Source organism: Dromiciops gliroides, chromosome 3 (genome assembly GCF_019393635.1).
Source record: "Dromiciops gliroides isolate mDroGli1 chromosome 3, mDroGli1.pri, whole genome shotgun sequence".
Lineage (NCBI taxonomy): Eukaryota > Metazoa > Chordata > Mammalia > Microbiotheria > Microbiotheriidae > Dromiciops > Dromiciops gliroides.
This window is the reverse complement of record NC_057863.1, coordinates 594,554,555-594,581,012: the sequence shown is the minus strand read 5'-3', so window position 1 is coordinate 594,581,012 and position 26,458 is coordinate 594,554,555. Positions and strand designations below refer to the sequence as shown.

At 50.5% G+C, this 26,458-nt stretch overlaps 1 protein-coding gene across 2 annotated transcripts; it reads right to left on the bottom strand.

Annotated features, from left to right (window-relative positions):
• Positions 1–1,055: 1,055 nt before the first annotated feature.
• MFSD2A (major facilitator superfamily domain containing 2A) lies at positions 1,056–25,727 on the bottom strand. 2 transcript variants are annotated; one of them, XM_043992570.1, is made up of 14 exons: positions 25,410–25,721; positions 22,085–22,210; positions 15,321–15,445; positions 11,053–11,176; positions 9,332–9,410; positions 8,933–9,081; positions 7,404–7,494; positions 6,421–6,539; positions 6,169–6,252; positions 4,965–5,048; positions 4,629–4,741; positions 3,745–3,888; positions 3,416–3,592; positions 1,056–1,610 (listed from the first exon to the last, which is right to left on the bottom strand). In XM_043992570.1, exons 1-14 carry the CDS (start codon positions 25,497–25,499, stop codon positions 1,547–1,549), a joined length of 1,569 nt encoding a protein of 522 aa, XP_043848505.1. In that variant the 5' UTR covers positions 25,500–25,721; the 3' UTR covers positions 1,056–1,546. The 2 variants fall into 2 exon arrangements, with proteins under 2 accessions (XP_043848505.1, XP_043848506.1); XM_043992571.1 differs by lacking the exon at positions 1,056–1,610 and having other exon boundaries at positions 3,456–3,592; positions 3,741–3,888; positions 25,410–25,727.
• Between the last annotated feature and the right edge of the window lie 731 nt (positions 25,728–26,458).

Genomic DNA, 26,458 nt, shown 5'->3' with positions numbered 1-26,458 from the left:
AATTTGGCAGTGACATGAGACACTGAATGCCATGTTTTGTATTTTTGTCACAGCCGAACCCCTGTGTAAACTGGTCTCCTTCTAGCAGAGAAGATAAAAAAGTCTTCAGGGAGGCCTTACCATACTCCAGGTGATCAGGAAGAATGAAGCTGTTCTTAAAAAAAACATCGACAAAGGACCTTAAGGTGGAAACTAGATAGAAGGGCAATGTCACCTCTGGAGAGGAAGAAGCTACTCGTCCTCCAGGGAGGGAGGTCCAGGAGCCCTGGGGCTCATCAGCTCTGACCATTCAGTAAGGATGAGAAGAGGAGATGAGCAGGGCTGCTCATTAGGGGCTTGGAGGGAGCAGCGTGGAGAGCCGGTAACAACCAGAGACGTCTGCCGGTCTTCTCAGGACGTGGTTCTGAGATGTGATCAAGGATCTTCCAAGTCTTGTCAAAGACTTGGTCACATACACACAGAAGTCCCAGACCAAAGCTGTTTCGTACAGTGTCACAGATTAAAGTGTTCTCTCTGTGTCTCTCTCCCTTCCTTCCTCCTCCTTTTACCTTCTCCCCCTCTCTCTCTTTCTGCCTCTTTTTCTCTCCCTCCCTCTCTCTCTCTCTCTCTGGTTCTTTCTCTTTTTTTTTTTTTTTGCGGGGAAATGGGGGTTAAGTGACTTGCCCAGGGTCACACAGCTATTAAGTGTTAAGTGTCTGAAGCCAGACTTGAACTCAGGTCCTCCTGAATCCAGGGCCAGTGCTTTATCCACTGCACCACCTAGCTGCCCCTCTCTCCCCTTCTTTCTTTCCTTCTCTCCCTCTTTTACCTTCTCTCTTTCTCCTGTTTTTTTCTCTCATCTTTCTCTTCCACCTCCCTCTCTCCTGTCTTTCCTTTTTCTTTACCTCTCTTTCTCCTTCCCTCTCTCCTTCCTCCTTCTTCTGTGTGAGACAGAGACAAACACACGCGTGCATGTGCGTGTGCACACACACACACACACACACACACATACACACCAGGATCCAGACTCTGTTATACAGTAAAAGAACAGTAAAAGAAACAAGTCTGAAAATCTGTTACCATTTATCCAACTTTTTTATGTAAATTAATAATATTAATAGCACCGAGGCAGCTAGTTTTTCAAACAGACATATACAAACAGGCGAACGTCTCATATGTACACAGTCATTAAGTTATTAATTAGGTTCTTTATAAACTTCTCTCTACATTAGTGTCTGGGGTCCCAGGGCAGGATCAGCCTCTGGGTAGTTGCAGTCACAGCCTCGCTGGGGCTGGTCAGTCTGGCTGGGGGCCTCTTTCCTTTGGAGAGAGGGTCCAGCTTTGGGAGTGCCGGTGAGCACCAAGTGCATTCAGTAGTCTCTGCAGTGTTTACTCCATGTCTTTTAGAGGCCCCTGGGGACCTAGAGACCACATGACCCCCAGGGTGGCCTGGTTACAGTTGGGCCCGATTTTCGGCCCTGAGGTCACGCTCTTGGCTCGGGCCAGTAGGGCTCTTCAGTGAACCCTCAGGAGCAGGATGTGGGCCTCCGGGCGGCATCATGGGCTCCTAAAGGATGCTGGCCAGTTCTGTGGAGTCCGTGTCAGAGCAGCCCAAGCTTCCTGCTTCTTCCCTGTATGGCCAGGAGAGGACAATGAGGTGAGGAATCATAGAAAACGTCACCAGTGCCCCTGGCCCCACCTCTCCTTCCAAGAATAGGACTGGCCACCTACTAGCCAGGCCAGCCCCAGATGGATGAGGCCAAATCCCAGTCCCCAGGAGCCTGAGACCCAGCAAGTGTCTATGTGTGAGTGTTGGGGGGAGGGCATGTGTGCCCTTGTCTGGCTGGGGCGGTCCTTTACAATCACAGTCTGATGCTGCTCTCCCTATCCACACTCCGCTCCAGCCAGACCCAGCTCCTTTTTATCCCTTCAATGCCCAGCATTCTAAGCCCTCTGCACTCTTCTTGGTCCACTCGGTTCTCTGTGCCTAGAATATCCTCCTACTTCTCTCTATCAGTTGGTTTCCAGACATTCCTTTGAGCCCAGTTCAAGTGCTACCTCCTCCAGGAAGACTGCCTGGATTTCCCTTGGTACCTCAGGACTGTCCCCTTCACATCTCACATATCCCTCGGTACCTCGCTAAATTTAGTATGCTATCATGGAACGCTGTGCAATTAGCATACTGGTGTCTTATCTGCACAGCAGGGCTATAATCTCCCCGAGGCCCAGGGCCATGTACCTAAACTTGGTACTTCTCTAGTGCTCAGCAAAAGGTCAATCTGTATTAGCTTTTGTTGAGCGTGGGAAGACTCTAACTGATACAAACTAAAACCTGCAGAAACAGGAAAACAACGCATACATAAATGACTATAGCAAGTGGATGGAGATGACAACAACAAGAATAAAACCTCCCCACACGTGTGTAATCATTATGAACAAGCTTGGTCCTGAAGAAGAAAGATGAAACTGCATCCCCCCCATCTCCTTTCTTCGCAGAGGCGGTAGGACTATGGATATGTAATAATGCGTATATTGTCAGAGTCACTTGATGTGTCAGTTAGTTTTTCTAAACTGCTTTTTATTTCCCACTCTTTTTTTATTCTTTGTAACGAGGCTTCTAGGGCAGCGAGGGGGTATAGTGGATAGAGCATCAGGCCTAGAGTCAGGAAGACCTGAATTCAAATTTGGCCTCAGGCACTTACTAGTTGTGTGACCCTGGGCAAGTCCCTTAACTCTGTTTGCCTTAGTTTCCTCACCTATAAAATGAACTGGAGAAGGAAATGGAAAACCACTCCAGTATCTTTGCCAGGAAAACCCCAAATGGGGTCGCCACAAGAGTCGGACATTATTAAACAACAACAACAAAGTTTCTCTCTCTGATGAGGGATGTATTATTAAAGACATGGAGGTGGTATAAAAAAACAAGAGACAAAAATTAAAAATAAATAGTTGAATGATTGATGTGAATGGCGAAACAGAATGGTTTAGCAGAAAGGGCTTTAGAATCAAGAGAACTAGGTTTGAACTCTGGTTCTGGCTCTTAAAAGCTGTGTAGCCAGGAACAAGTCATTTTCCCTTTTTTGAACCTCAATGTTTTCATCTGGAAAATGGGGATAAGAATTCTTACAGCTATTAACCTCATAGGGATTTTTTTCTTTTTGGCGGGGCAATGAGGGCTAAATGACTTGCCCAGGGTCACACAGCTAGTAAGTGTCAAGTGTCTGAGGTCAGATTTGAACTCAGGTCCTCCTGAATTCAGATCAGGTGCTTTATCTACTGCGCCGCCTAGCTGCCCCCCTCATTGGAAAATTTAAAATGCTAAAACAATGGCTGTCGTTCTTCTCTAGATTTGTCCTCTAGCCACATCCAACGGTCCAGTCCCTGCTCTCCCGGCTGCCTGTGGCTACCCACTTGCCAGCCCAACCCTGGCTCTTACCTGATGGCTTGCAGGGCTTTCTTGTTCTCCTGACGTTTTTCCTCATTAATGGGATACAGCTTGAAGAGAAATAGCCCCAGAAGGATGAGGCCAATGGGGACAACAGCCACTAGGATCTTCAGAGTGAACTTGACGGCCTCCGGCTGAGAGCAACCCCTGGTCAAATAGCCTGCCAAGCTGCAGAAAGAAGGGCAGAGGTGGGAGAAGGGTAAATGGGGAGAGCTCTTCCAGCCTCAGTTCCACCTCCAAACCAACCCCCCTCCCCAAGAAGGGACACCACCCGGGGCAGGGAGAGAGCCTCAAGCCAGTGACCCCAGGGACTCACTCACTCAAGGCTGAGAGTGGAAATGCCCAGGGAGACGCCGGAGGCGAATTTGGTGAAAAAAACGTAGAAGGAGAAGAAAATGGGCTCATGTCCCCTCGCCGTGGGATGCTTTAAATGGAAGTCATCGATCACGTCGGGCAGCATGGACCTACAAAGATGACAACAATGGTGAGAACAGTGACTCCCCTGTCCACATCAGTGAGGCTCACAAATGACCTTTCCAGCAACAACTCTGCCAAATCAAGCTGGCATGGCCACTTCCTGAACTCGGGTCTCCAGAGTCCAGTCATTTTTTCACTGTATCGAGTGCAGACCTTTTATTTTACAGAAAAGGAAAATGAGGCCCACAGAAGGAAAAAGGGGGGGGCAGTGGGAGGTACAGATTCCTACATACTTCACCCTAACATTCAACTCAACATCACCCCCCACCTTCGCAAGCCCCTCATTTTATCCATGAGGCAAGTGAGACTTAAGGGATCATAAAGGGCCATAAGGGGACAGCTAGGTGGCACAGTGGATAAAGCACTGGCCCTGGATTCAGGAGGACCTGAGTTCAAATCCGACCTCAGACACTTGACACTTACTAGCTGTGTGACCCTGGGCAAGTCACTTAACCCTTATTGTCCCACTAAAAAATAAAAAAATAAAGGGCCATAAGTTTAGAGTTGGAAGTGACCTCAGAGGATTATGAGCTATGACTCCATTCCACAGATAAGGAAGCAAAGGCTGATGGGGATGGATAGACCAATCACTGATATATAGATTTAGAACTGGAAGGATCCTTAGAAAGCATCTAATCTAAACTCCCATTTTACTGAGGTAGAAACTGACCCAGAAAGGTTCATTGATTTGCTGAAGGCCACACCAGGTACCCCGGCATTGACTCACCAAGGCAGGAGGAAGGCAGCAGCCACACTGACACCAGCAGCCACGGCCACCACGTAGGTGACAATCAGGTTACTCTCCATCAGGGCAACCAAGATGAGGAAGGGAACGGCTGACTGTGGGGTGAAGATGAGTCCGGGGTCAGTAAGTACCCCTATGCCCAGCAGCCACCCACCTCCTCCCCGCTTTGGCACATTCCGCTCCCCAGGCCGGAAATGTCCTCTCTTCTGCCTCCTCCCCAGCCTTTAAAGCCCAACTCAACTGCCCCCCTCCCCCAGGTAAGCTGCTCTGCTCCCCTTTAGACATCCAGGCCTTTGATCACTTGCTCCTCTCACTTACAGAGATCCCCAGGTACACGGCCGTCTTCTTCCCAAACTGAGTTAGGAACCATTGCCAGATGGGGATGGTGAGGGTGGCTGAGAGCTGGGGCAAGGAGGGGAAAGACAAGTGAGTGGAGGGTTAGCCAAGAAGCCTGCAGATCCCACAGGCATACATGCACTCTTGGGGAAGGAAGGAAGACCAGAGAGAGGTGGGACCTCTATTGATCTGGGAGGGGAGGGAGAGGGACTGGGTCCAGGCTAATAGCAATCCCAGCTCACTTTCCTATGGTACTTTATAGTTCAGAATCCCTTGTGTGAGGTAGGTATTGCAGGTCCCATTTTACAGATAAGAAAACTGAGGCCCATATCCGTGGCCTAAAGCCACAGAGCCAGAACTCAAACCCAGGTCTCTCCTGACTGAGTCCAGTACCCAGATCTGCCTATAAACTCCTTCAAAAACCTGAATTTTATAAATGAAACAGACTGGGGGTACAGGACACAAATCAAGTCACCCACCATCACTGTATAATCTAGTACATTAAGCCAAGGATATGTATTTGTCCTATGAACTCAGATATATTTGCCTAGAAGCTCCCTCCTCACCCCCCACCAAGGAGATCCATCTCCATACCCCTCAAGAGTGTTGGGACCTAGTGCATGAGGATATGTGCCTGGGGACATGGCCCTGGGATGGTGAGACCTGGGCACTCATTAGCTGGGTGACCCCCTCCTTAGCCTCGATTTCTCTGGTCATAAAATGGGTTAACACTAACTATACACATGGCCTCACAGGGATATCAAGAGGAAAATGAAAATAAAACACGTCATAAAGTACTATAGGAACAAGAGTAATTATTTAGATACATCTGGGTGCCTATGCTTGAGTCTCCTCTACTCCTCCCAAATCCCCGTCCCTAGAACAAACACACACACACACACACACACACACACACACACACACACACACACACACACACACACACACACACACACACACACACACACACACACGGTTTTCTCATTCCTACCTCTGCCTGCCTGCTAGAAGCAGGAATAAAGAATTCCCTGTTCTCTCCTCCTCTGGGCCCCTGGCCCCCTCCCACCTCGTGCCTGCCCACCAGTCACAGCCCGATCTCCTCCTCCCCGCCTCCCTTCCCTCTCCTTCCCCCCCTCCCCAGTCCTGGCCCAGCTTGCCCTGGAGCACCCCTGTGTGTGGGACCCACCATGATGGCCAGGAGCAGATTCTGAAACTCATTCCGGAAGCCCAGGGTATAAGTACAGAACAAGGCAAAGTTTCCTTCTACCAGCTGGTATGGGAGAAAAAGACATCCTGAGCAGCCAGCCCCTCCTCGACCAATGGCTCCCCGCCCCCACATAGGCCTCCCCTCCTCCCCTGACAGAATCTCAGGCTTCTTATCCCTCCTAGAGTGAACCCCCCCTTCTCCCTCCCTCCCTCCCTCCTCCCGTGGTCTTACCATGAAGGCTAGAGAGGTGAATAAGAAGCCTGCAATGAGTTTGAGATAGGGGCCATGGTTCATGACCAGCCGGAGTCCTCGGAAAAAGGAAGGGGGCTGCTCCTGCTCCTTACAGGGCTCTGGGGGCCAAACAGGGGAATGGACGTCAGCGGTGAAAAGGGGGGGCCTTGGCCCAGATGGCCCCCAGCCAAAGGGGCTGCCCAGTACCTGCCCTCCTGCTCTCCTGGCTGAGGGGGAAGGAAGGAGGCCAGCCAACCCCCCTTTTCTCTCTACTCCCGCCTCAGCAGCACAGATCCACACCTCCAGCAAAAAGCTTCCTGGGTCAAGCCCTGGACAGAGGGAGGACCTCGGGGAGCCACGCCTAAAGCTCTGGTCTCCCCAGATTTGGGGAGCCTAGAAGCCATGGCCAGATGAGATACTCTTGGGAAAGGGATAGGGGTAAGAATCTCTGCTGGGGCAAGTGAGGAAAGGGGTGTGTGTGAAGGCCGCCATGCCCTACGATTCTAGAACTTAGGGGCTAAAAAGATTCCGAGCTAAACATGATCTTAGATCCTAGATCAAGTTCATTGAAAAGCTGGGCCTGGATCTTAGACACCATCTGATCCAACTCTATCTACATGTGGTGAGGCCAAGAGAAGGGAGAAGGCTAACCCAAGGTCACAAAAGAATTAATGGGGGGGCGGTTAGCAGCTAGGTGGCGCAGTACATAGAGCACGGGCCCTGGAGTAAGGAGGACCTGAGTTCAAATCCAGTCTCAGACACTTGACACTTACTAGCTGTGTGACCCTGGGCAAGTCACTTAACCCCAATTGCCTCACCAAAAAAAAAAAAAAAATTAATGGCGGGGCTGGGACTGAGTCATTGATCTCATCCAGGTTCAATCCCCAGGCTTCCAGTGATCAAGGGGCCCCAGGCTCCACATTTTCATGCCCTCACCCCAACTCAGTGCCTCCTCCCCTCTCTCCCCAGCCCAACCCGCTCACCTCTGTGCTCCTGCACACCCAGGGACAAGATGACGGCACAGAGAACGTAGATGCCAGCGATGACCCCAGCGGCCAGCATGTAGGCGTTCTTCTGCAGAGGAGAGGAAACATGGGAGGTGAGACAAGCCCCTGAGCAAAGCAGCACCCCCCCCAGCCCCCTCCAAGCCATGCAAAAGATGTTAAATTCTGGAGGCAGAGGATGGAGAAAGAGTGAAGGGGGAAGGTTCTACAGAGGGGCTGGTGGACCAGGGAATGATGGTAGCATAGAAAATGAAAGATGGAGGGCAAGAGAGAGAGGGAGGAGAAGGAAAGGGGGAGTGAGGGAGAGGAGGAGAGGAAGAAAGAAGGAGGGGAGAGGGAGGGAGAGAGGAAGAGGGACGGAGAGGAGGGGAAGAGGCTAAGTGAAGGGAAGAGGAAGGAGAGGGATGGGTGAGGGGGAGAGGGAAAGTGAGGGGGGGATGAATGAAGGAGGAGATGAAGAGGGAGGGAAAGGCGGAGGGAAGGAGAAGGAAGAAGAGAGAAAGGGAAAGGGAAAAAAAGGAAGGGGAAAGAGAGAAGGGGGTGAGGGGAAAGGGAGAGGAGGAATGGGAAGGATTGGGACAATGGTTTGAACAATGGGCAGCCACTTCGGCAGAACCCTAATGCTCTAGAGCTAGAAAGAAATCAAAGAATGGAAAGAAACTGCAGCAACCCCCAAGACCAATTTGATGAGGAAGCCCCTGTCATTCAGAATAAGAGGCCGTCCTAGTCTCACTCCAGGCTCTGATCAAAGCCCTCAGCCTAGAGCATCCCGGGTGGTGCTGACCTGCCATTGGGGAGCTCCTCCAGAATGGGGGTCTCTGGGTCAGGGAGGGGCTGAAGCCACTGAAATCCTCCCTCCTGACTCCTCATTCTCGGACTTGACCACCATGTGACTGCCTCCCAAGGACTTCCCAACTCTCCCCTGCATCTTTCCCCTTAGAATGCAGTAAGTTCTCTGCTGGCAGGGAATGTCTTTGAGATAAGCTTTCCCTTCTTTCTAGCTGGCAGCAGGGTAGTGTAGGAGAATGAGCACCACATCTGGAGTCAGAAGCCCTGGGTTCAAATTCCAACTCTGTTGGTTTTTTTTTTTTTTTTGAAGAATCACAGTTGGAAGGTTATTTAATCTAATGTATAACTGTGAGACCTTGGACAAGTCATTTAATCTCACTTGGCCCTTCTGAAGGATGAAGGGGTTGGACTAGATGGATGGTCTCTGAGGTCCTTTTTGGCTCTAAAATTCATGATCCTATTTTCCCAGCTGTGTTATCTTGGGCAGGTAGAAGTTCACTACTCTAGGACTCAGTTTCTTTATCTGTAAAATTAACTACTTTTTGCCAAGGAAAACCCCAAATGGGGTCATGAAGAGTTGGATGTGACTGGAACAACTCAATAACGCAGGTGAGCTCTGATTATGGTCAGTTCCACAGAGACCTCTGATACCTGGGGTCTCAAGCTAAGCCTTAGATCCTGGGAGAGCCAGGGGGATGGGAAGTGCGGGGGAATCTCACCGTATCACTCAGGGAGCTGGTAGCATGTGTCTGATTCACCTCCTCCATGAGTATGTTGGGATCTTGAATACAGGGAGTGTTCACTTTGCCCACAATTTGTCCCTGAATGGCAGTGCCCAGCACTGTGCCAAGTACTTCCACGGTCATCCCTGGTGGTTAAAAAAAGAGCAGAGCTGGTAATTGAAACCCGACCTGGAAAAGGGAACCCCACAGGACAAAGTGCAAGGTTAAGTCTTTCCCTAGAACTCACCCTACCCTAGGGAAAGGCAGGGAGCCTACTTGGGAGAGGCAGCTCTGCTGGGGCAGTCCTGGCTCCTTTGGGGGAAGGAGCACTGAATTGCATCAAGGAACCCTTGGGCTTAGGGATATGAGATGTGGAAGGGAGGGGAAAGGACTTACGGTATGCTGTGGCCGAATCTCGTTCACTCTGTTCTGTGCTGATAAACATGGTGAGGGCAGAGTATGGGACATGGAAACACTGAAAGAGAAAAATCTGAGGTCAGTCAATTTCCACTGGGCATGGCAGCGCCCACTGACCCCAAGGAGAGTAACTCCAGCCCCTCTTCCATGTAAGAACGTGCCTCCTTTGGCTTTCTCTCTCTTTCCTTTTTTAATAAATATTTTTATTTAAAGTTTTGAGTTCCAAATTCCATCCCTCCTCCCCTCCCTCCCTGAGAGGGTAAGCATATAGATTGTACATGTGCAATTACGTAAAATGTTACCATATTGGTCATTTTTTATAAGAAAACTAGAATAAAATGGAAAAAAGGAAGAAAGTGAAAAATAGTGTTTCAGAGTTTGTGTCCCATCAATATTAGTTCTTCCTTTTGCAGGTGGAGAGTATGTTTGCTTCATCATTAGTCCTTAGGCCTTCTCTCACACAGGCTAAATATCTCCAGTCGCCTCGACTGGTCTCTGTATGGTACAGTTATCAAGCGCTCTCCTCTTGCCGCTTCTCCTCCCAGCTTGTCTGTTTTGGGGGATTTTTTGTGAGGCAAATGTGGTTAAGTGACTTGCCCAGGGTCACACAGCTAGTAAGTGTCAAGTGTCTGAGGCCAGGTTTGAACTCAGGTCCTCCTGGCTCCAGGGCCAGTGCTCTGTCCACTGTGCCACCTAGCTGCCCCCTCCTCCTAGCTTATCAATACCCTTCCTAATATGTGGCTCCAAGAACCAGTCCCAGTACTCCTGATATGGTCCAACCTCCGAGCCAGATGTGGCCTAACTGGGGGACCGGGAGGGCAGCAGCACCGGAGGAGGCAGACCTCCATGGCTTCTCTCCAGAGCTCCCTCATGCCAACATCAGAGGGAGTTTCTCAAAACAGGTTGATTGAAGATAGCTCAGGTAGCAGAAAGAGTTCAGGGTTTGGAACCCCAACAGCTGGGTTCCAATCTCACTTCTGCTACTGGCTAATCTCCTTCTCTCTGGGCCTCAGTTTCCTCTTCTGCAAAATGGAGACTTTGGACCAGATGATCTTTAAGAGATCATTCTGGTGAGCAGGCAGATTTCAGAGAAACCTGGAAGGACTTGCATGAACTGATGCTGAATGAGATGAGCAGAACCAGGAGAACATTGTGCACAGTATCAACAACATTGTGTGTTGATCAACTGTGATAGACTTGATTCTTCTCAGAAATAGAATGGTACAAGATCCAAAGGATTCATGATGGAAAAGACTCTCCAGATCCAGAAAAAAAAAACAAAAAAACTTTGGAATATGGATGCAGAATGAACCATACTATTTCTTTTGTTTCTGGTGCTGTTGTTTTTCTTTTTTGAGGTTTTTCCTTTTTGCTCTGATTCTTCTCTTACAATATGACTAATGCAGAAATATATTTAATGTGATTGTATATATATAACCTATGTCAGATTATTTGCTGTCTTGGGGAGGGGGAGAGGGAGGGGAGGGAGGGAGAAAAATTGAAACTAGAAATCTTATAAAAACAAATGTTGAAAACTATCTCTACATGTAACTGGAAAATAATAAAATACTTTTATAATTAAAAAAAAAAAGAAGAGAGAGACCATTCTGGCTCTGACACCCTGAGCCCACCTAAGAGAGAATTCCAGGGGGAGGGGCTGTGGTAGGGTGGTGTCTGGGATTAGGGTCACTTTGACTTACCGTCACCAGTGTCTCAAAAAGGCAATAGAAGACCAGATACCACAAAGCCTGGTTCCTGGGAAAGTCAGGTACGAACCATATGAGAAAATAGGCGATCACAGCCAGTGGAGTAGAAAAGATTATCCTTGGGGGAAGAAGCAAGGGAAGTCAGTAAGGGGAGTGAGTGAGGGCAGAGAAAAGTTCCATATCTCCTATTCCATCCTCCTCCCTCACCACCCCGTAAACTCTGTACCATAGATCCCCATCCCTTCCTCTGTCCCTAGAGAAAAGTCAGAAGAGCAGAAGTCCCTCCCTCACTCCCCCTGTGCCAGGGGTGGAAGGGGACATTTTTTTCTCTAAAGTCCTACATCCCAGGTTCCAAGCTTAGGAAATTCAGTTTAACCAGCCTGTGCCTCAGTTTCCCTAGCTGTAAAAAATGAGAGGGTTGAATTAGACAGCCTCTAAAGTTCTTTCCAGCTCTAAATCCTATTATGCACTTGGCTGGAGTATGGAATGGGGTTTAAGGCTAGATCGTAATCCTGGGGGGTGGAGAAGAATTTGGGTGTTAGAAAAAAACAAGCAGCTGTATTTATATAGTACTTGTAGGTTCTGAGACCACTTTCCTCACAACCACCCTGGGAAACAGCATGGATTAGGGGAAAGAGCCCCAGATTTGGTGTTGGGAGACTTACCCCACTTCTTTCCTTCTTTCTCTGCAGAATCACCTAACTGTGATATACCAGGATGACTGCTCTCCTAGAACCCCGGGGAACCCCAGGTTCCTTAGGCCAGAAGGCCTGGAGAGTCTGGACTGGGAGAGAGATGCCATCTAGCAAAGGTGCAGATAGGGAAGATGTCTTCCAAGTTGGGTCGTTTCCATATGAATAAAAATGCTCTCTCCTGCAAAGAGCTGGAAGGATGGGAGGGTAGCCAGCCTAGACCTCCTGGAGCAGGGAGACTGAGATGCAGCAGGTTTGTCCCACAGGTGGTCCCTGCCTTTCCTACAGTTCTCAAGAATGTTAACCCTGCCCTTCTAGGGAAAGTTGGGTGGTATAGGTTAGCTCCTCACCACAGGGAAACCCCAACCCATAGAGGTAGGAAGACAAACAAGGTTGGGCGTGGGCTAGGAGAAGGGCAGGTTATGGGACTGCTGTCTTCTCAGCCCGCCTGCCTGCCAACCAAGGAAATGCAGCAGTAGACAGAAACCCCAGGGAACTTATGGGGTCCCCAAAAACAGGCTCGTTGGCCATCAGCCTTCCAAGGATTTCAATGGCCTAGGGTCAGGGTCTCAGGAGGACTCTCCTGCTCTAGAACTGTAACCCTCTGATGATAAATCACTTCTCTCTGAGCCTGTTTTCCCACCTGTCAAATCCTTGACTTTAAAGATGGTAGATAAGTGTTCTCATTCTAGAGAGAACTCCTCCCTGTGGCTCCCACTCCTGATTGGTGAGAGCCTAGCATGGGCCAGCATTTCATGTGGGGCCCCCAGGCATGCTCACTTCACTCCTGGCTCACTTCACTGTCTTTCCCTCCCACTCTCCAGCTTTTCTTTAGGTGTTGGCTTCCCCCATTAGAATATAAGCTTCTGGAAGGCAGGAACTTCTGTTTGCTCGTATTTGTATTTCCAGTGCTTGGCACATACCAAGCAATTAAATCCTGATTTATATATCTCTTCCCTCATTTTACTGATGAGGGAGCCCTGAGTGGAGAAGGGTATGGAGCCAAGGTCACACAGGTGAAAAATAGCAGAGCCAGAATTCAAATGGACTCCAAACCTGGTGCTCTTTCCACAATCTCCACCAGAGGACTGATCAATCAATCAAGTGCATAAGAAGCACCTACTATGTGCTTTTATTATGATTAAATTATTACTGCTGCTCCCACCTGCACCACCACCACCATTACTGTGGCTGCTGCTATGTACTGTGCCAGGGGCTGAGGATACAGGGACAAAAAGGAAACAGTTCCTGCCCACAGTGGGCTTATGTTCCAAAGGCACCACGTACACAACATCCACACAAGATAGTTCAGGGGAAGCTGTGCGAGGTGCAGAGAAGGAAAGCCCTATAGATCATCTTCATGTGGGGAGTAGTGGAGAGCGTCACGTGTGCCCAGGGAAGCGTCCAGAAAGGACCCAGCTTGCAGTCTAGGGAAGAAACAGCCTATCTTGAGGTTTCCAGAAGCTAGAGGACCAAGGAGCGCTACTTCTCAGAGAGCTGGCAAAGACAGAGCCCTGCAGGGCAGTCCCCAGGCTTCTTCCGGGACATGGGCTGAGGCTGGGACTCTCCCCCTACACACTTTGACCCCCACCCGGCCTCCTTCCAGGGATATGGAGACAGCCTGGAGCAAGCAAGAGCCTCTGGCTGGTTGGCACAGCTTCCCACCCCTGCCACAGAAGCAGAGGAGTTTGACTGGGAGTAACCCCTGACCTCGCCCAGCTTGGGGACCAGCCCCTGACACACCCTGTCTCACCATTGGCTGGCCTGGGTGGGGAGATGCCTAAGGGCCGAACCACACCTCCTTCTTACCGGCCCATCCTGAATCATGGCCAACCCGGCTCTAAGCTGGCTTCCCAATCTCTCTCCACCAGTGCCCCCTCCCCAGCTGCAGCCCAGGCTGGGCCCTGGCCCTGGCTCAGAACCAGCCAGGCCAAATCACGGGATCACTGAATTTCTTGAGCTAGAAGGGACAAGATCACTGAGTCCAACCCTTTCCTCATAGAGAGAAGTAAAATAAGACTGACATAAAAGAAGTGACTTGTCTAAGGCCCCACAGCTAGGAGGTGGGGGGGTATTTCACCCCCAAATCAGACCTCCTGACTCCCCCTCCCAGCCCCAGGCCAGGCCAAAGCCGGGGAGGACATGAAGTCGAGGAGGAGGGGGCAGAGGAAGCAGGTGAAGAATGACCACTAAGAAAAATAAACGCCCCCAAACCGTGCTCATCCTGGGGGGGTCTGGATCAAAGGCTCTTGGTCTCAGGACCTGGCCCAGAGTTGGGGCAACTGCATGGGAAAGGAAGCCAGGCAAGGGGCGGGAAGGGCTGGCCAGACCTTTGAAGACACGAGGGCTAGGTGGGGGGTCCCAGGAGTGAGCAGGCCCAACCAAACAGGAGGCACACCCTGCCCCCCCAAGCTCCAGGCAGGATGTCCTGTAGGGAGCCATACCACCCCCCCCCCGCCCCATCCAGCAGTCTGTTCATTCAAGGATCATAGGATTTTAGAGCTTGAAAGGACTCAAATTTAACTTAGCCCAAACCCTTCTCTTTTAGAGAGAAGGAAACCAAGACCCAAGAGGGAAAGGGTTTTGTCCAAGGTCACAAAGGTGGGAAACATCAGAGACAAGATTTGAACCCAGGACCTCCATCTGGGCCATCCCAGAGTGCAGGATGCCCACATCCTATTCTTTGCCACCTCCCTCCTCCATTCCTCAAACAGACAATGGATTAAGGTTCTTTCAGAAGAATCCTGGGAGCTGGAGAAACCCTGAAGACTGCCTATGGGTCCCTCACCCCCTGGCACCAGCCCCAGCTGCCCAGGACTTTGTTCTATACTGGTCAAAAAGCAAAAAGGGCAGGTGGGGTCAGTGAGGAGGGGAAGAACCTGGACAGAAAGGGACCTCTTTCCCAAGACCAAAGCCCCCCTAAGCCTATGTTAGAGAGCTTAACAAAGTACGTCTCCCCCCTCCCCTCCCCTCCCCTCCTACACATTGCAGGAGGCCAGGGAACTCTGGGGAGAAATATAACAGGGCACTTGGAGTCCGGCTCTTATGGGGCTCAGGAATGCCCCAGGAAGAAGGTGGGTATAGACTTTGAATCTAAGCATTATTTGGGACAGAGGAGACTTCCCCATTTGATAGTGGGGGATATGCCTGGAGGGCAAGCCTTGGATAGCTAGCCAAGGAAGCCAGAAAAGGAAATCAGTGGGGCCTCAGCCCCAGGCGCTGTGCCCAGTCTGCTTGGAAGAGGACATCGTGGCTGGGCTCCTATGCCAGCCACAGGGGAATGACCAGCCACTCCCGGTGAACAAGCAGAGGGAGGGCCAGAGATCGGTCGTAAAGGTCCTAGACCTGGGTTACAACACCCCTGCCGGCTTACATCAAGCCCGGGTCAGCCCCGGGTCCAGCTCCTGCATCATGCTTCCCCTCACTGGGACATTTGGAACCTTGGAGCTTGGCTCATCAGCACAGGTAACAGGCACATAGACTGACAGGCAAGGCTAGAGCCGGAAAGGGGAAGGGCGTCAGCTTGGGGGGGGGGGTGGGGGAAGGGCTCTCTAGCCTGTCTCTTCTTACCAGGGCATCAGGCGTCCCAAGCGACTCCAGGAAGATTTGCTGATGAAGAATCCTACCAAGGGGTCCGTGATGGCATCCCAGGCACGGCCCACAAACAGAATGATGGAAGCAGAGAACGGGTCCACCTGACACAAGGTTGGGGGAGAAATGATGAGAAAGGCAAGAGTCCAAGTGAGAAGCCTCTCTAAGACCCTTTTCAGGTTTCTGTGATTGCCTCCAGGCTGGACTCCAGGCTGCACTCCAGACAGTATGCTTTTCACTAACCTCTAACTGCAATTTAGCAACAAGCATTTTTTTTTTTTTGGTGGGGCAATGAGGGTTAAGTGACTTGCCCAGGGTCACACAGCTAGTAAGTGTCAAGTGTCTGAGGTCAGATTTGAACTCAGGTCCTCCTGAATCCAGAGCCGGTGCTCTATCCACTGTGCCACCTAGCTGCCCCCCAACAAGCATTTTTTTAAAGGGCCTACTATATGCCAGGCACTAGGTTAGGCACTGAGGACACAAAGTCAAAAAATGAAATAATCTCTGCCCTGGAAAAGATTATTCAAGGGAAATCTATCCTCTCTAATACAAATCCTCACATTCAAGGATGTGCTGATAAATGTTAAACAACCATCTTGCAGGGGTGGGGCGGCTTCAATACATATGCTGTATGTATACCTTTTTTTTTTTTTTGCAGGGCAATGAGGGTTAAGTGACTTGCCCAGGGTCACACAGCTAGTAAGTGTCAAGTGTCTGAGGTCCTATTTTAACTCAGTTCCTCCTGACTCCAGGGCTGGTACTCTATCCACTGTGCCACCTAGCTGACCCAAGACATATAATTTTTTTTTTTTTTTTGGTGAGGCAATTGGAGTTAAGTAACCTGCCCAAGGTCACACATCTAGTAAGTGTCAAGTGTCTGAGTCCGGATTTGAACTCAGGTCCTCCTGACTCCAGGGCCAGTGCTCTATCCACTGCATCACCTAGCTGCCCCCAGGGGATATATACTTTTAAATTTAATTTGCTTTATAATGTTTTCTCCATCTTTCTTAAATCTAGACAGTCAACAAGCTAATAAATCAAGCCCTGGTTTGTGGCATTTACCAATTTCCAACGGATAAAAAGGTTCACCTTGGAAATTTAACAATTGGCTCTCAGAGACAGTTTGAGCTGCCTCCAGCACACCAGTGCTGGCTTGCACTGATACAGAACTTTATAGTTGGAAACCTCCACAGACCTAAATTCTCATGTGATCCAAGCATCCTCATGTTAGGGCAGTAGAAGGAATGGACCAGGCGTTCAGCTGGTTCAGGAAATTCCCACTGAAGAAACTCCCTATACCAGTTGGTGCACACAGGCTGGGGCTCTGCAACTGACAATCCTAGGAAGGGCCTTAGATTTGCCCAGCCTTAAGGGATCCAGCATGGCTCCCATTCTCTGCCCCGCCACGATGCACCCACACTAAAGAAAGCAGGCAAAACAAACATTTTCCCCATTTTACAGAGCAGAAAACTAAAGCTCCCGAGTGTCAGAGACACCCTTAAGGACGCACAGTCATTAAGGGAGGCTAGATAGCACATAGCGGGCAAAGTGTTGGATTTGCTGAGTTCAAAACCTGGTTCTGCCATTGACTAACTTGTGTGACCCTAGGCAAGTCATTTCTGGACCTCAGATGTTCATCTATAAAATTAGGAGGCTGGCCTCTGAGATTCCTTCCAGCACTAAATCTAGGCTCCTCTGATCGGTCCACACATGAACCTAATGTAGCTTTCTGACTCTCCTAACACCTTCCATAACATTACTAGAATGACTTTGGAATTTTACAGTTTGCAAAGCATTTCACCTCACCAGCCAGGAGAGGTGGTTGGCATGAGAGGTAGGTATTTCTTCAGAGAGCTAGGGGAAGTGGAAGCGAAGGGAAGAAACATTTATGTGGTGCCTTCTATGTACTAAGCACCTTACAAATATCTTATTTGAGGCTCACAACAACCCTGGGAAGTAGGTGCTATTAACAGTTAAGGGAACTGAGGCAGATCGAGGTTAAGTGACTCATTCACTGTTACACAGCTAGTGTCTCATTTGAACTAATCTTCCTGACTCCAGGCATGATGCACCACTTCGATGACTAGAAAGGCTTAGCGATCTTTCCATTATACGGCAGCACCTTCTTATTGGTTTCTCTACTCCAAAGCAGCACAGCCTAAGAACTAGTATAACCATTCCTAAAGAAGCTGGAACTCATCAACTCCTCTACTAAAAAGCCTTCCATAGCTCCCCACTGCCTGGTGCTCAAGGTTTTCTATGACCTGGTGCCATCTTAGGTGTCTTTCCAAGGCGGATACAATGCACCTAGCCCATAGAACTGCTTGAGAAAAGCTTATCAACTCTTGGTTGAAAATACAAATGATCAAAACAAAATTTAAAAAAACATTAAAAAAAAAAAAGGAGGGGCAGCTAGGTGGCGCAGTGGATAGAGCACCGGCCCTGGATTCAGGAGGACCTGAGTTCAAATCCGACCTCAGACACTTAACACTAACTAGCTGTGTGACCTTGTTCAAGTCACTTAACCCCAATTGCCTCACCAAAAAAAAAAAAAAAAAAAGAAAGAAAGAAAAAGAAAAGAAAATACAAATGACACCTTGTTCTCCAGCCAGGCTGACTGTTTCTCATTTTTGTAGCACATACACCACACACACTCCCTGCTAACTCCAGGCATTGGCTCTCATACTTAATCCCATTCTTTATCATTCTCTAAGATCACACCTGCCCTTCAAAGCCAAAAGCAAGCCTCATCTTTTCCAGGAAGCCTTCTCAGGAAGCTCACAGTGATCTCTTCCTTCTCCGTCCTCTAGAGCCCTCACAGTCAGGGATGTAGAGGACAGAGTTCTAGCCTGGTCAGGTAGGAGTCCTGGTTTCAAGCCCTGGTTAGCTATGTGATTTTGGGTAAGTCACTTCCTTCTCTGAACATGAGTTTCTTTCTTCATCTGAAGAATGGACAAAAATAATACTTCCACCCACCCACCCCCTTCATCGCAAGGCTAAAAACCTTAAAAAAATGAATCCTTAAGAAAACCATATTGGAGAAATGAAAGCTTTTATGGGCTATAGCTAATTATAATTTGGTCTTTCTCTTTCCCACCTGGATTGTGCCTACATGGTGGTAACCATTTCTTACATTTCATTGACAGGAGAAAACTCCTGGTGTGGAGATTCTCTCCATGGGTGTAGGAATTCTCTCCATCGAAGGTGTGGGAAATACCTCCCCCTCCAAAAGCCACTCACCACTCTACTGACTGGGACAACAGAAGCCCATGAAGGAGGCACTTGGAGGTTAAGGGACCTGGCCTAGGATCACACAACTAGTTGAGGATGGGAGGTGTTGGGAGGGGGGGCTTGAAATCAGGCCTTTATAATTGCAAAGGATCCGTGATGAAAAAGGCTATCTACCTCCAGAGAGAGAGCTGATGAACTCTGAATGCAGACCAAAGCATATTTTTCCCATTTTCTTTATATTTCTTGGTTTTTTGTGTGTGTTTCTTTTTTGCAACATGGCTAATATAGAATTATGTTGAGGGCACCTAGGTGGCACTGTGGATAAAGCACCGGCCCTGGATTCAGGAGAACCCGTTCAAATCCAGCCTCAAACACTTGACACTTATTAGCTGTGTGACCCTGGGCAAGTCACTTAACCCTCATTGTTCCGCCCCCCCCCATTACATACATATATATATATATGTGTGTGTGTGTGTGTGTGTGTGTGTGTGTGTGTGTGTATACATATATATATATTTACATCTCACTATATATATAAAACTGTGTTTTACATGACTTCCTATCATATTGCTTGCCTTCATAGAGGATGAGGGAGGGAGTGCTACCCTATTCCTTCTAGCCTTCTTTAGTTTTAGCTCAAGGTATCACAATGGGGGCCGCTAGGTGGCGCCACAGTGCACAGAACACCAGGCCTGAAGTCAGGATGACTTTTCTTCCTGAGTTCAAATCCAACCTCAGACAGTTACTAGCTATGTGGTCCTGGGCAAGTCACTTAACCCTGTTTGTCTCAGTTCCTCATCTGTAAAATGACCTGGAAAAGGAAATGGTAAACTGCTCCAGTATCTCTGCCAAGAGTTGGACACGACTGAACAAGATAGCACAATGGATAGAGTGCTGAACCTGGAATTTAAAAGACCTGAGTTCAAATGCTGCTTCACATACTTATTAGCTGTGTGATCCAAAGCAATCCCAACCTCTTCAGCCTCAGTTTCCTCCTCTGTAAAATGAGGATGAAAATAGCTCCTACTACTCAGGGCTGTTGTGAGGATCAAATGAAATTATATTTGTAAAATGCTTTGCAAACCCTGAAGCACTGTTAATGTTAGTTGTCGTTATCACTACTATTACCTTTCATTCTTCAAAAATTGGGGCAACATTCCAACCCAAACTCTGTCCTCTCTACAATCTCCCTGCTTTTTCATGTCAGTGTGTGCTCACACTGATGTTCCCCAGGCTTGGAATTCCTCCTCCCATCCTTCTTTGTCAAAGCCTTATCATTCTTTCTAAGCTTCCCTGAAGGAGATACAGTGAGACACAGTCCTCACTTTCCACCCTAAGAATCCTTTTGTTGTGGTTGTTCAGTCATCTCAGACTCTTCTTGGCAAAAATACTGGACTGGATTGCCATTTCTTTCTCCAGTTCATTTTACAGATGAGAAAACTAACAAACAGGGTGAAGTGACTTGCCCAGGGTCACACAGCTAGTAAGTGTCTGAGGCCAGATTTGAACTCAGGAAGAGGAGTCTTCCTGACTGAGTCCCAGTGCTCTATCCACTGCACCACCCAGATGCTCCCAAGAAGCCTTAGTTGCTTCCAAAGCTCATTTCCAATGCCACCTCCTACAGGAGGTCTTCCCTGCTCTCCCCACCTGCCTCTCCCTTAAATTAGCTTGTGCATATCTGGCATTTACTTTATATCAAACTGGTTGTCTCCCCAGATAGAATGGCGCTCCAAGAGATCAAAGACTGCTTCTGTTTTGCCTTGGTATACCCAGGGTTTAGCACCAGTGCCTGCCTTATAAGAAGGTACTTAAATGCTGGTTAAGTCATAGTAGAAAGAGCAGCAGAATGAGAGGGAGAAGTCCTGGGGGGGTGGGGGAGAGGGGTCATCCTGGATCTGCCAAGTATTTTTCCTCCTGGAATCTCCGCTTTGTTCACTTTTTAGAATGGGATTAATAATCTTATCCAAGGAGGGGAAAAAAAAACACTTTGTAAATGTTAAGTCACCCTACCCAATGGAGGTGGCACGACTCCCTCCCTCTCCTAGCGCTAGGTGTGAAGGTCTCTAGTAAAGAACCAGTCTTGTCTTTCTCAATATTGATTTAAATGTCTGATTGGCACCTGAAGTGTGAAATTGAATTACTGAGCTATGAACTCCCTGAGGGCAGGACGTAATCTTCCTGCTTGTTCTTCCCCTAGGGATTCAATAAATCTTCACTGAATCCCCTCTCCCCTCTCCCCTCTCCTTTCTCCTCTCTCCTCTCCTTTAGTTTCCCATCTGAAACACAGGCCCAAGAGTCACTGAGAAGAAAGAACTTTTTTTAAGCCTAAATTATCTGCTCCTTCAGCTGGGTTTCTGAAGAAAAAAGGTCCCTGTGGATTCCTCTGCTCAGGAAAAAGGGTCAGTGCTCCCCCAAGCAATGTCCCATCACCTTCTGGGGAAATCATTTCAACCTTACATGCTGCCTTTCCTCCGAAGAATAAGCAAAGTCTTCCCAGAAGAGGCAGTACCCCCTGCCAGAAGCATGGAGGATGGGAGAGGTTGGGCCTGGCACCAAATGCAGGCTGGATGGGCTCAGGCACCGCTGAAGTTTCAGTGCTCCAGTTCCCAGCCTCCTCCCGTCACTAGAGGTGGGGGGAAGGAATCAAACTCACCCCTCCCCATCAGCTAACAGCCACTCCCTGAAAACCCCATGCCAAGGCCCCTGCTTGCCCCTTAGCCAGGGACACAGTGTGCCCATCTCTTCTTGGAACAAATCAACCAACCACTACCAGCAGGCAGGTTTCCCTCTGCTGACCCCCTCCTCACCAGGCCCACACTTATCCCTATCTCCTTACACCCTATGCTTCCTTTCACCACTTGGGAGGGAGGAACCACTCAGTTCCCCTATCCTCTCCCTAATGCCATCCTCGTGTGTATCTGCCTCTGGAACAAGTATAACCCAGAGCCCAGGAAGCCCTCTATCACATTATTGAGGGGATAGGGTCTTCCAATTGCCAAGCAGCTAGGAGTGAGAAAGACCCGAGTTGAATCTCACCTCAGATACTAACTAGGCTTTGTGAACCTGGGCAAGTCACTTAAACCCCTCTCAACCTCAGTTTCCTTAAATGGAAATAGACCTAATAACAGCATCTACCTCCCAAGGTTGTTGTGAGAATCAAATGAGATAACATACATACAGTGCTTTGCAACCTTAAAGTGCTATATACATAATTTTAAAATCAGCAGTTGAAAGAAGGCTCTGTCTGACTAGCTTTATGACCATAGGCAACTAACTGACTTTAAGGTCTTTAGGCCTCAATTTCCCTATCTGTCAGTAGACCTGTAATATCTTAAATAATCTAGATACATAGTCTCTACTAACTCTTGACATTCTATATTCTAAAGCCTTTCTCTGTGCTCTCAGGCCAGCTCTATAACCTTCAGAGAAAGGAGTAGGGAAAGGGAGGGGGGCAGGCCCATTCCCTTGGTATACACAGTGCCCAGGACCCCCCTCGAGCCAGCAGCACTCACCTGAGCCACATCCAGCAGATAGATCTGGAGGAAGAAGCCAAGAGCACAGCCAGTGATCTGGTAGGGAGCGCCCCCCACAGCATAGCAGAGCTTACTGCAGATGGTCAATTTTTTGGTCCCATCCTTCTGTGGGGACAAGAGGCACTTCAGTGAGATTTGTCCACAGTTCCCCATCAGATCCCATGTTCTCTATCCCCCCCGACCCCCCCCCTCCCCGCAAGAGCCAGCAAGGGTTCCTGCCCCAGTCTAACAGGCTCCCTGGTTTTCCATCCCCTCCCTTCTTCCACTCACAGTCACACTCCTCACTTTAAGAGATAAGAAAAGAAATGTTCACTTCTAGAGACTGGGAGCAGGGAGAAGAGTGACAAATAAAAGGAGAAGAGGTAGGAAGGAAAGAGCTGTGACCTTTGCCTATCCCTATCCTGAAGCAGGGCCTTTAACTTTAGGGTTAACCTAAAGGTCCCCCCCCCATTCCCTACCCCCAGACCAAGGATGGCCTCTAGCCAGAGGAATACACTCTAGGGGATAAGGGAAACTGAGCAGGTTCCAGCAGCCCAACCAGTCCCTTGCCTAGCACCGCCACAACCTGAAAATCCTCTCCGAGGCATCTGGGACCTGGGCCCAACCCCAGCCCCACCCTCCCACCCAGGACCAGGTCCCACTCACCCTTCTCTTGAATAGACCTGTGAGGGGAAGCCTGACCCAGGGCCTTAGCTCTCTAAGCCCGGGCCTACAGCTGCTTCCTTCCATCTGGTCGGTCAAGGTCCCCACAGCCCCTAGCAAGGGGTGGGGGTTGGGCTGGTGCCCAAGAAGGCAAATCCACCCCTCCAGGAACCTCCAGGCCCCAAGGGACTTCACTGGGAGTGGGGGCAGGGGCGGGGAAGGGTTCTACTGAGCTGGAAGGAAAATGTTCTCTAGTCCATCCCAAGCGGTCATTAAGTACTGTCCCCAACGATAGGAGCCCTAGCTCAGCCCCACAAACTACCTCGAGATCTCCTGGTTGCCCTCAGAAAGATTAGGCTTCTCCGCTGGGAGTTGTATGAAGGCAAAGGCTTGTTCTCATCTGTCCACAGTGGGCACTTACTAAATACTTGTTGAACAGAATGACATCCGGCTCTTCCTACTTCGAGCCTCCCCAGGGCTCAAAGACTGGAAACCAAAAGCCCCGGATTCTGTAGGCAGCTCAGCCCCAAGCTTGCATTCTGGTCTGTGGCTAGGTCACTTCCTATCCTTGGGCTTCAGTTTCCTCCTCTGCAGATGCACTAAATGGTTTTAATTTGACTGCGTGAGGACAGGGATGCTGGCTAAGCTCTTTCCCAGGTCTTGCCACACAATGCTCAACTGCTTAAACTCAACTGCTCTTCTACAAGGTCGCTTCCAGCCTTGAGTTGGGGGCGGGGGGGGGGGGGAGGGGGGGTGTGGAATGGCATGTTGAGGCGAGACCACAGGGGCTGAAAACTAACATTACTCATCGTGGGCGGATTAATAGCTGAGGTAGGAGCCCCTTCAGAGGAGCAATTAATAAAATGAAAAGGTAAAGACAATCATCCCAGAATTCCAGGCCCAGCTTCCTAGCCAAACCTCCCAAGCTGTTGGGGGGGGGGGGGCGGAGAGATCCTGCCCAAGACCCCCTTCCCCAGCAAACCTAAGCTTCGAGCAGCTCCTAGAAGAGAGGGGGGAAGGGGCTGGAAAGGGCCGCAGGGGGCAGGCAAGAGACAGATGCCCGACCTAGCCCAACCCAACACACAGTAGTCTGCTTCTAAAATTAATTCGAGAGCCCCAGGAATGGGAGGGGATAGGGAGTGGTGGGGGCACCACCCAGCCCCAGCAGGAGAAGGGGGCAGGAGGCAGGAGGAGGCAATCTCGGGGTCTGAGTGAGCGGCTCTGGATTCTAAATGCTAGCCACCCGGACGGGACAGGATCGTGCATCCCAAAGGTCCGGATTCTGCAATCCCCCGACTTTCCAGGACACGGATATGAGCAGGCAGGAGCCAGAGCAGCCTCTGAACACCCCATCCCCTCCAGATGGGGCAGGGGAAGCGCGCAGAGCTAAGCCTTCCCCTCTATCTTCTCTCCATCCTTCTACTGTTCTGCTCCGCTTGCCACCACTCAGCCTCGTCCCCTTTAAGAAGGGCGCCTCTGTTCTTATGAATGAACTTGAGGGTAAAGCCGGGCGGGGGAGAGAAGGCCGGGTCTCGGTCTTGCAATCTCTACTGCGGGTCCCAGACGCCCAATTGGTGGCTACAGGGCTTTGGCAGCCGAGAAGCCGGGCCAGACGAGGTAGCGGAGTCACCACCACGTGGAGCTGGCAGCCGGCGGGCGACGCTACCCGAGAAGGGAGAGGAAGGGGGTAGGGTGAAGGTGCTCGCCTGCTCCAGCCCCCCTCCGAACCCCCTCCCCACCTCCGCCCTACCTGAGGGGGAGCTAAACCTGTGCCCCCAACCTGAAGCCATCGTAGCCGCACAACCCTGAGCCTCCAGAGAGTACACGTCCCCCGCCGGATCCTTCCACCAATCGTTCTTCCTTTTGGGTAGGACTCTACCCGCCCTCCCCCCAACCCTGCTCACTCTGCCTGCCCCGTGTCCCGGTTAAGAGTCTACTGGAACCAGCCGCGTCCGCCCCCCTCCCTAGTCAGTGCACCAAAAAGCTGAGGACTCTGGCATCTGTGGCCCCGAGATGGAACCTGCCCTCCTCCCCACCCTGGCCCTAAGCGGCCCGCTCTCGCCTTTCCGAGTCCGTGTCCCCAGCCCGAAACCTCCTCCTCCTCCTCCGGCCCTTTAACGTCCCAGAATTCTACCCCCACCCCCATTTCCTCCTCATCATTCTCTCTATGTCCACTAACCCTATGCTCTCCACCTGTGCTCCCCCCTTCCACAGTTCCCCCTCCACCTCAAGCTGATCCCCTGTCCCTAAATATTTCCCCTCCCCGTTCCCATCTACCCTAAATTTATTCCGCCCTGCGACATATACTCCACGACCACCACCTGCTCCCCTTTTTCTAACTAAACAAATCTCGGCCCCTTCCTCCCTCCCTGCGCTGCGGCTCTCCCCAGTTCTCTCAGCTCTGTGTCCCCCAAACCCGAGGCTCCCCATCCTCCAGCCTCGGGCCTCCAGGCGCCCCATGACTTGTGGCCCTTCTATCCTCTCGGTTCCTCGTATGTCCCCCCCCTTCTTGATACGTGCCCCCCGCAACTGCCCCGCATGCCGCTTTCCCCTCCAGCCGCTCGCCGTCCACCGGACCTGTGATCCTCCAACCCGGAGCCGTCGCCATCCTTGCCCCCGTCCCTCAACACCCTCCGGCTTCCCTACCGCGCGTCCTTCTCACCTGAGTCCGGCTGTTTTCTTCGCCACGGAGGATGCCCAGGGGCAGCAGCCCGGTGGCTGAGCCGCTCTCTGCGCCCTCGCCTTTGGCCATGGCCCGGATTGAAGCAGAGCTGGAGTGCCTGGGGCCGCACGCTGCTTTGAATGAAACGCCAGGGAAAGCAGAGCGCCAGGCGGCGGAGCCGGCAAAGAGCTGTCTGCCCGCCCGCTTTCTTTCTTTCCTTTTTTTTTTTTTTCCTCCCTGCTGGTCTGTGTGTGTGTGTGTGTGTGTGTGTGTGTGTGTGCGCGCGCGTGTGTGTGTGTGTGTGTGTGTGTGTGTGTGTGTGTGTGTGTGTGCGCGCTTCCCTACGCCGCCTCCCTTCGGTCTTTTCTGGACTTTCCCTTCTCCGCCTCCTCCAACCTTCTTAAGGACCTGCCTCGTAGGTCCGCCCCCTGCCAATCAACGAGTCCTGCCCCCGGCCCCGCCCCGGGCACTGGCCCGACCTTCGGCTATGCCCACGGCTCCTGGATCTCCAACGATGCCCACAGCTCCCGCGTGGACTCTTAGCACCCCTTCCACTTCCTGGGCTCTTTTGTCCTTTCTTCACCTGGTGCCTGGGGGCTTTTTCTCAAACTCCGCGGAGCCGTCCAGTGTCTAGAGCAAGAGAACAAGGCAGCTGGACCATAGTGCTATTCTTCGCCGGGAGAGAAAAAGACCCTGGTGTCCGAGTCCTGAGAATCCTATTCTCAGTCCTGGGGCCAGAGGAAGGAAGGGTCCTTAGAGCTGAGGCTGGGCCCTAGGGCAGCTGCTACGATCCTCGGGAATCTCCTAGAACAGTGGGCCAGCCCTCCTTTCTCCCCTCCATTTGAGCTTCCCAGTCCCGGTCTTCTCAGCCCCTCCCGGGCACTCTAATCCCAATGGCATTTACAATATTAAGTGTCTGCTAAACACCAATTTGGGCAGCTACGTGGTGCAGAGAATAGAGCACCGGGCCTGGTGTCAGGACTGAGTTCAAATTCTGCCTTAGACACTTGCTAGCAGTGTGATTCTGGGCAAATTCCTTCACCCCTATT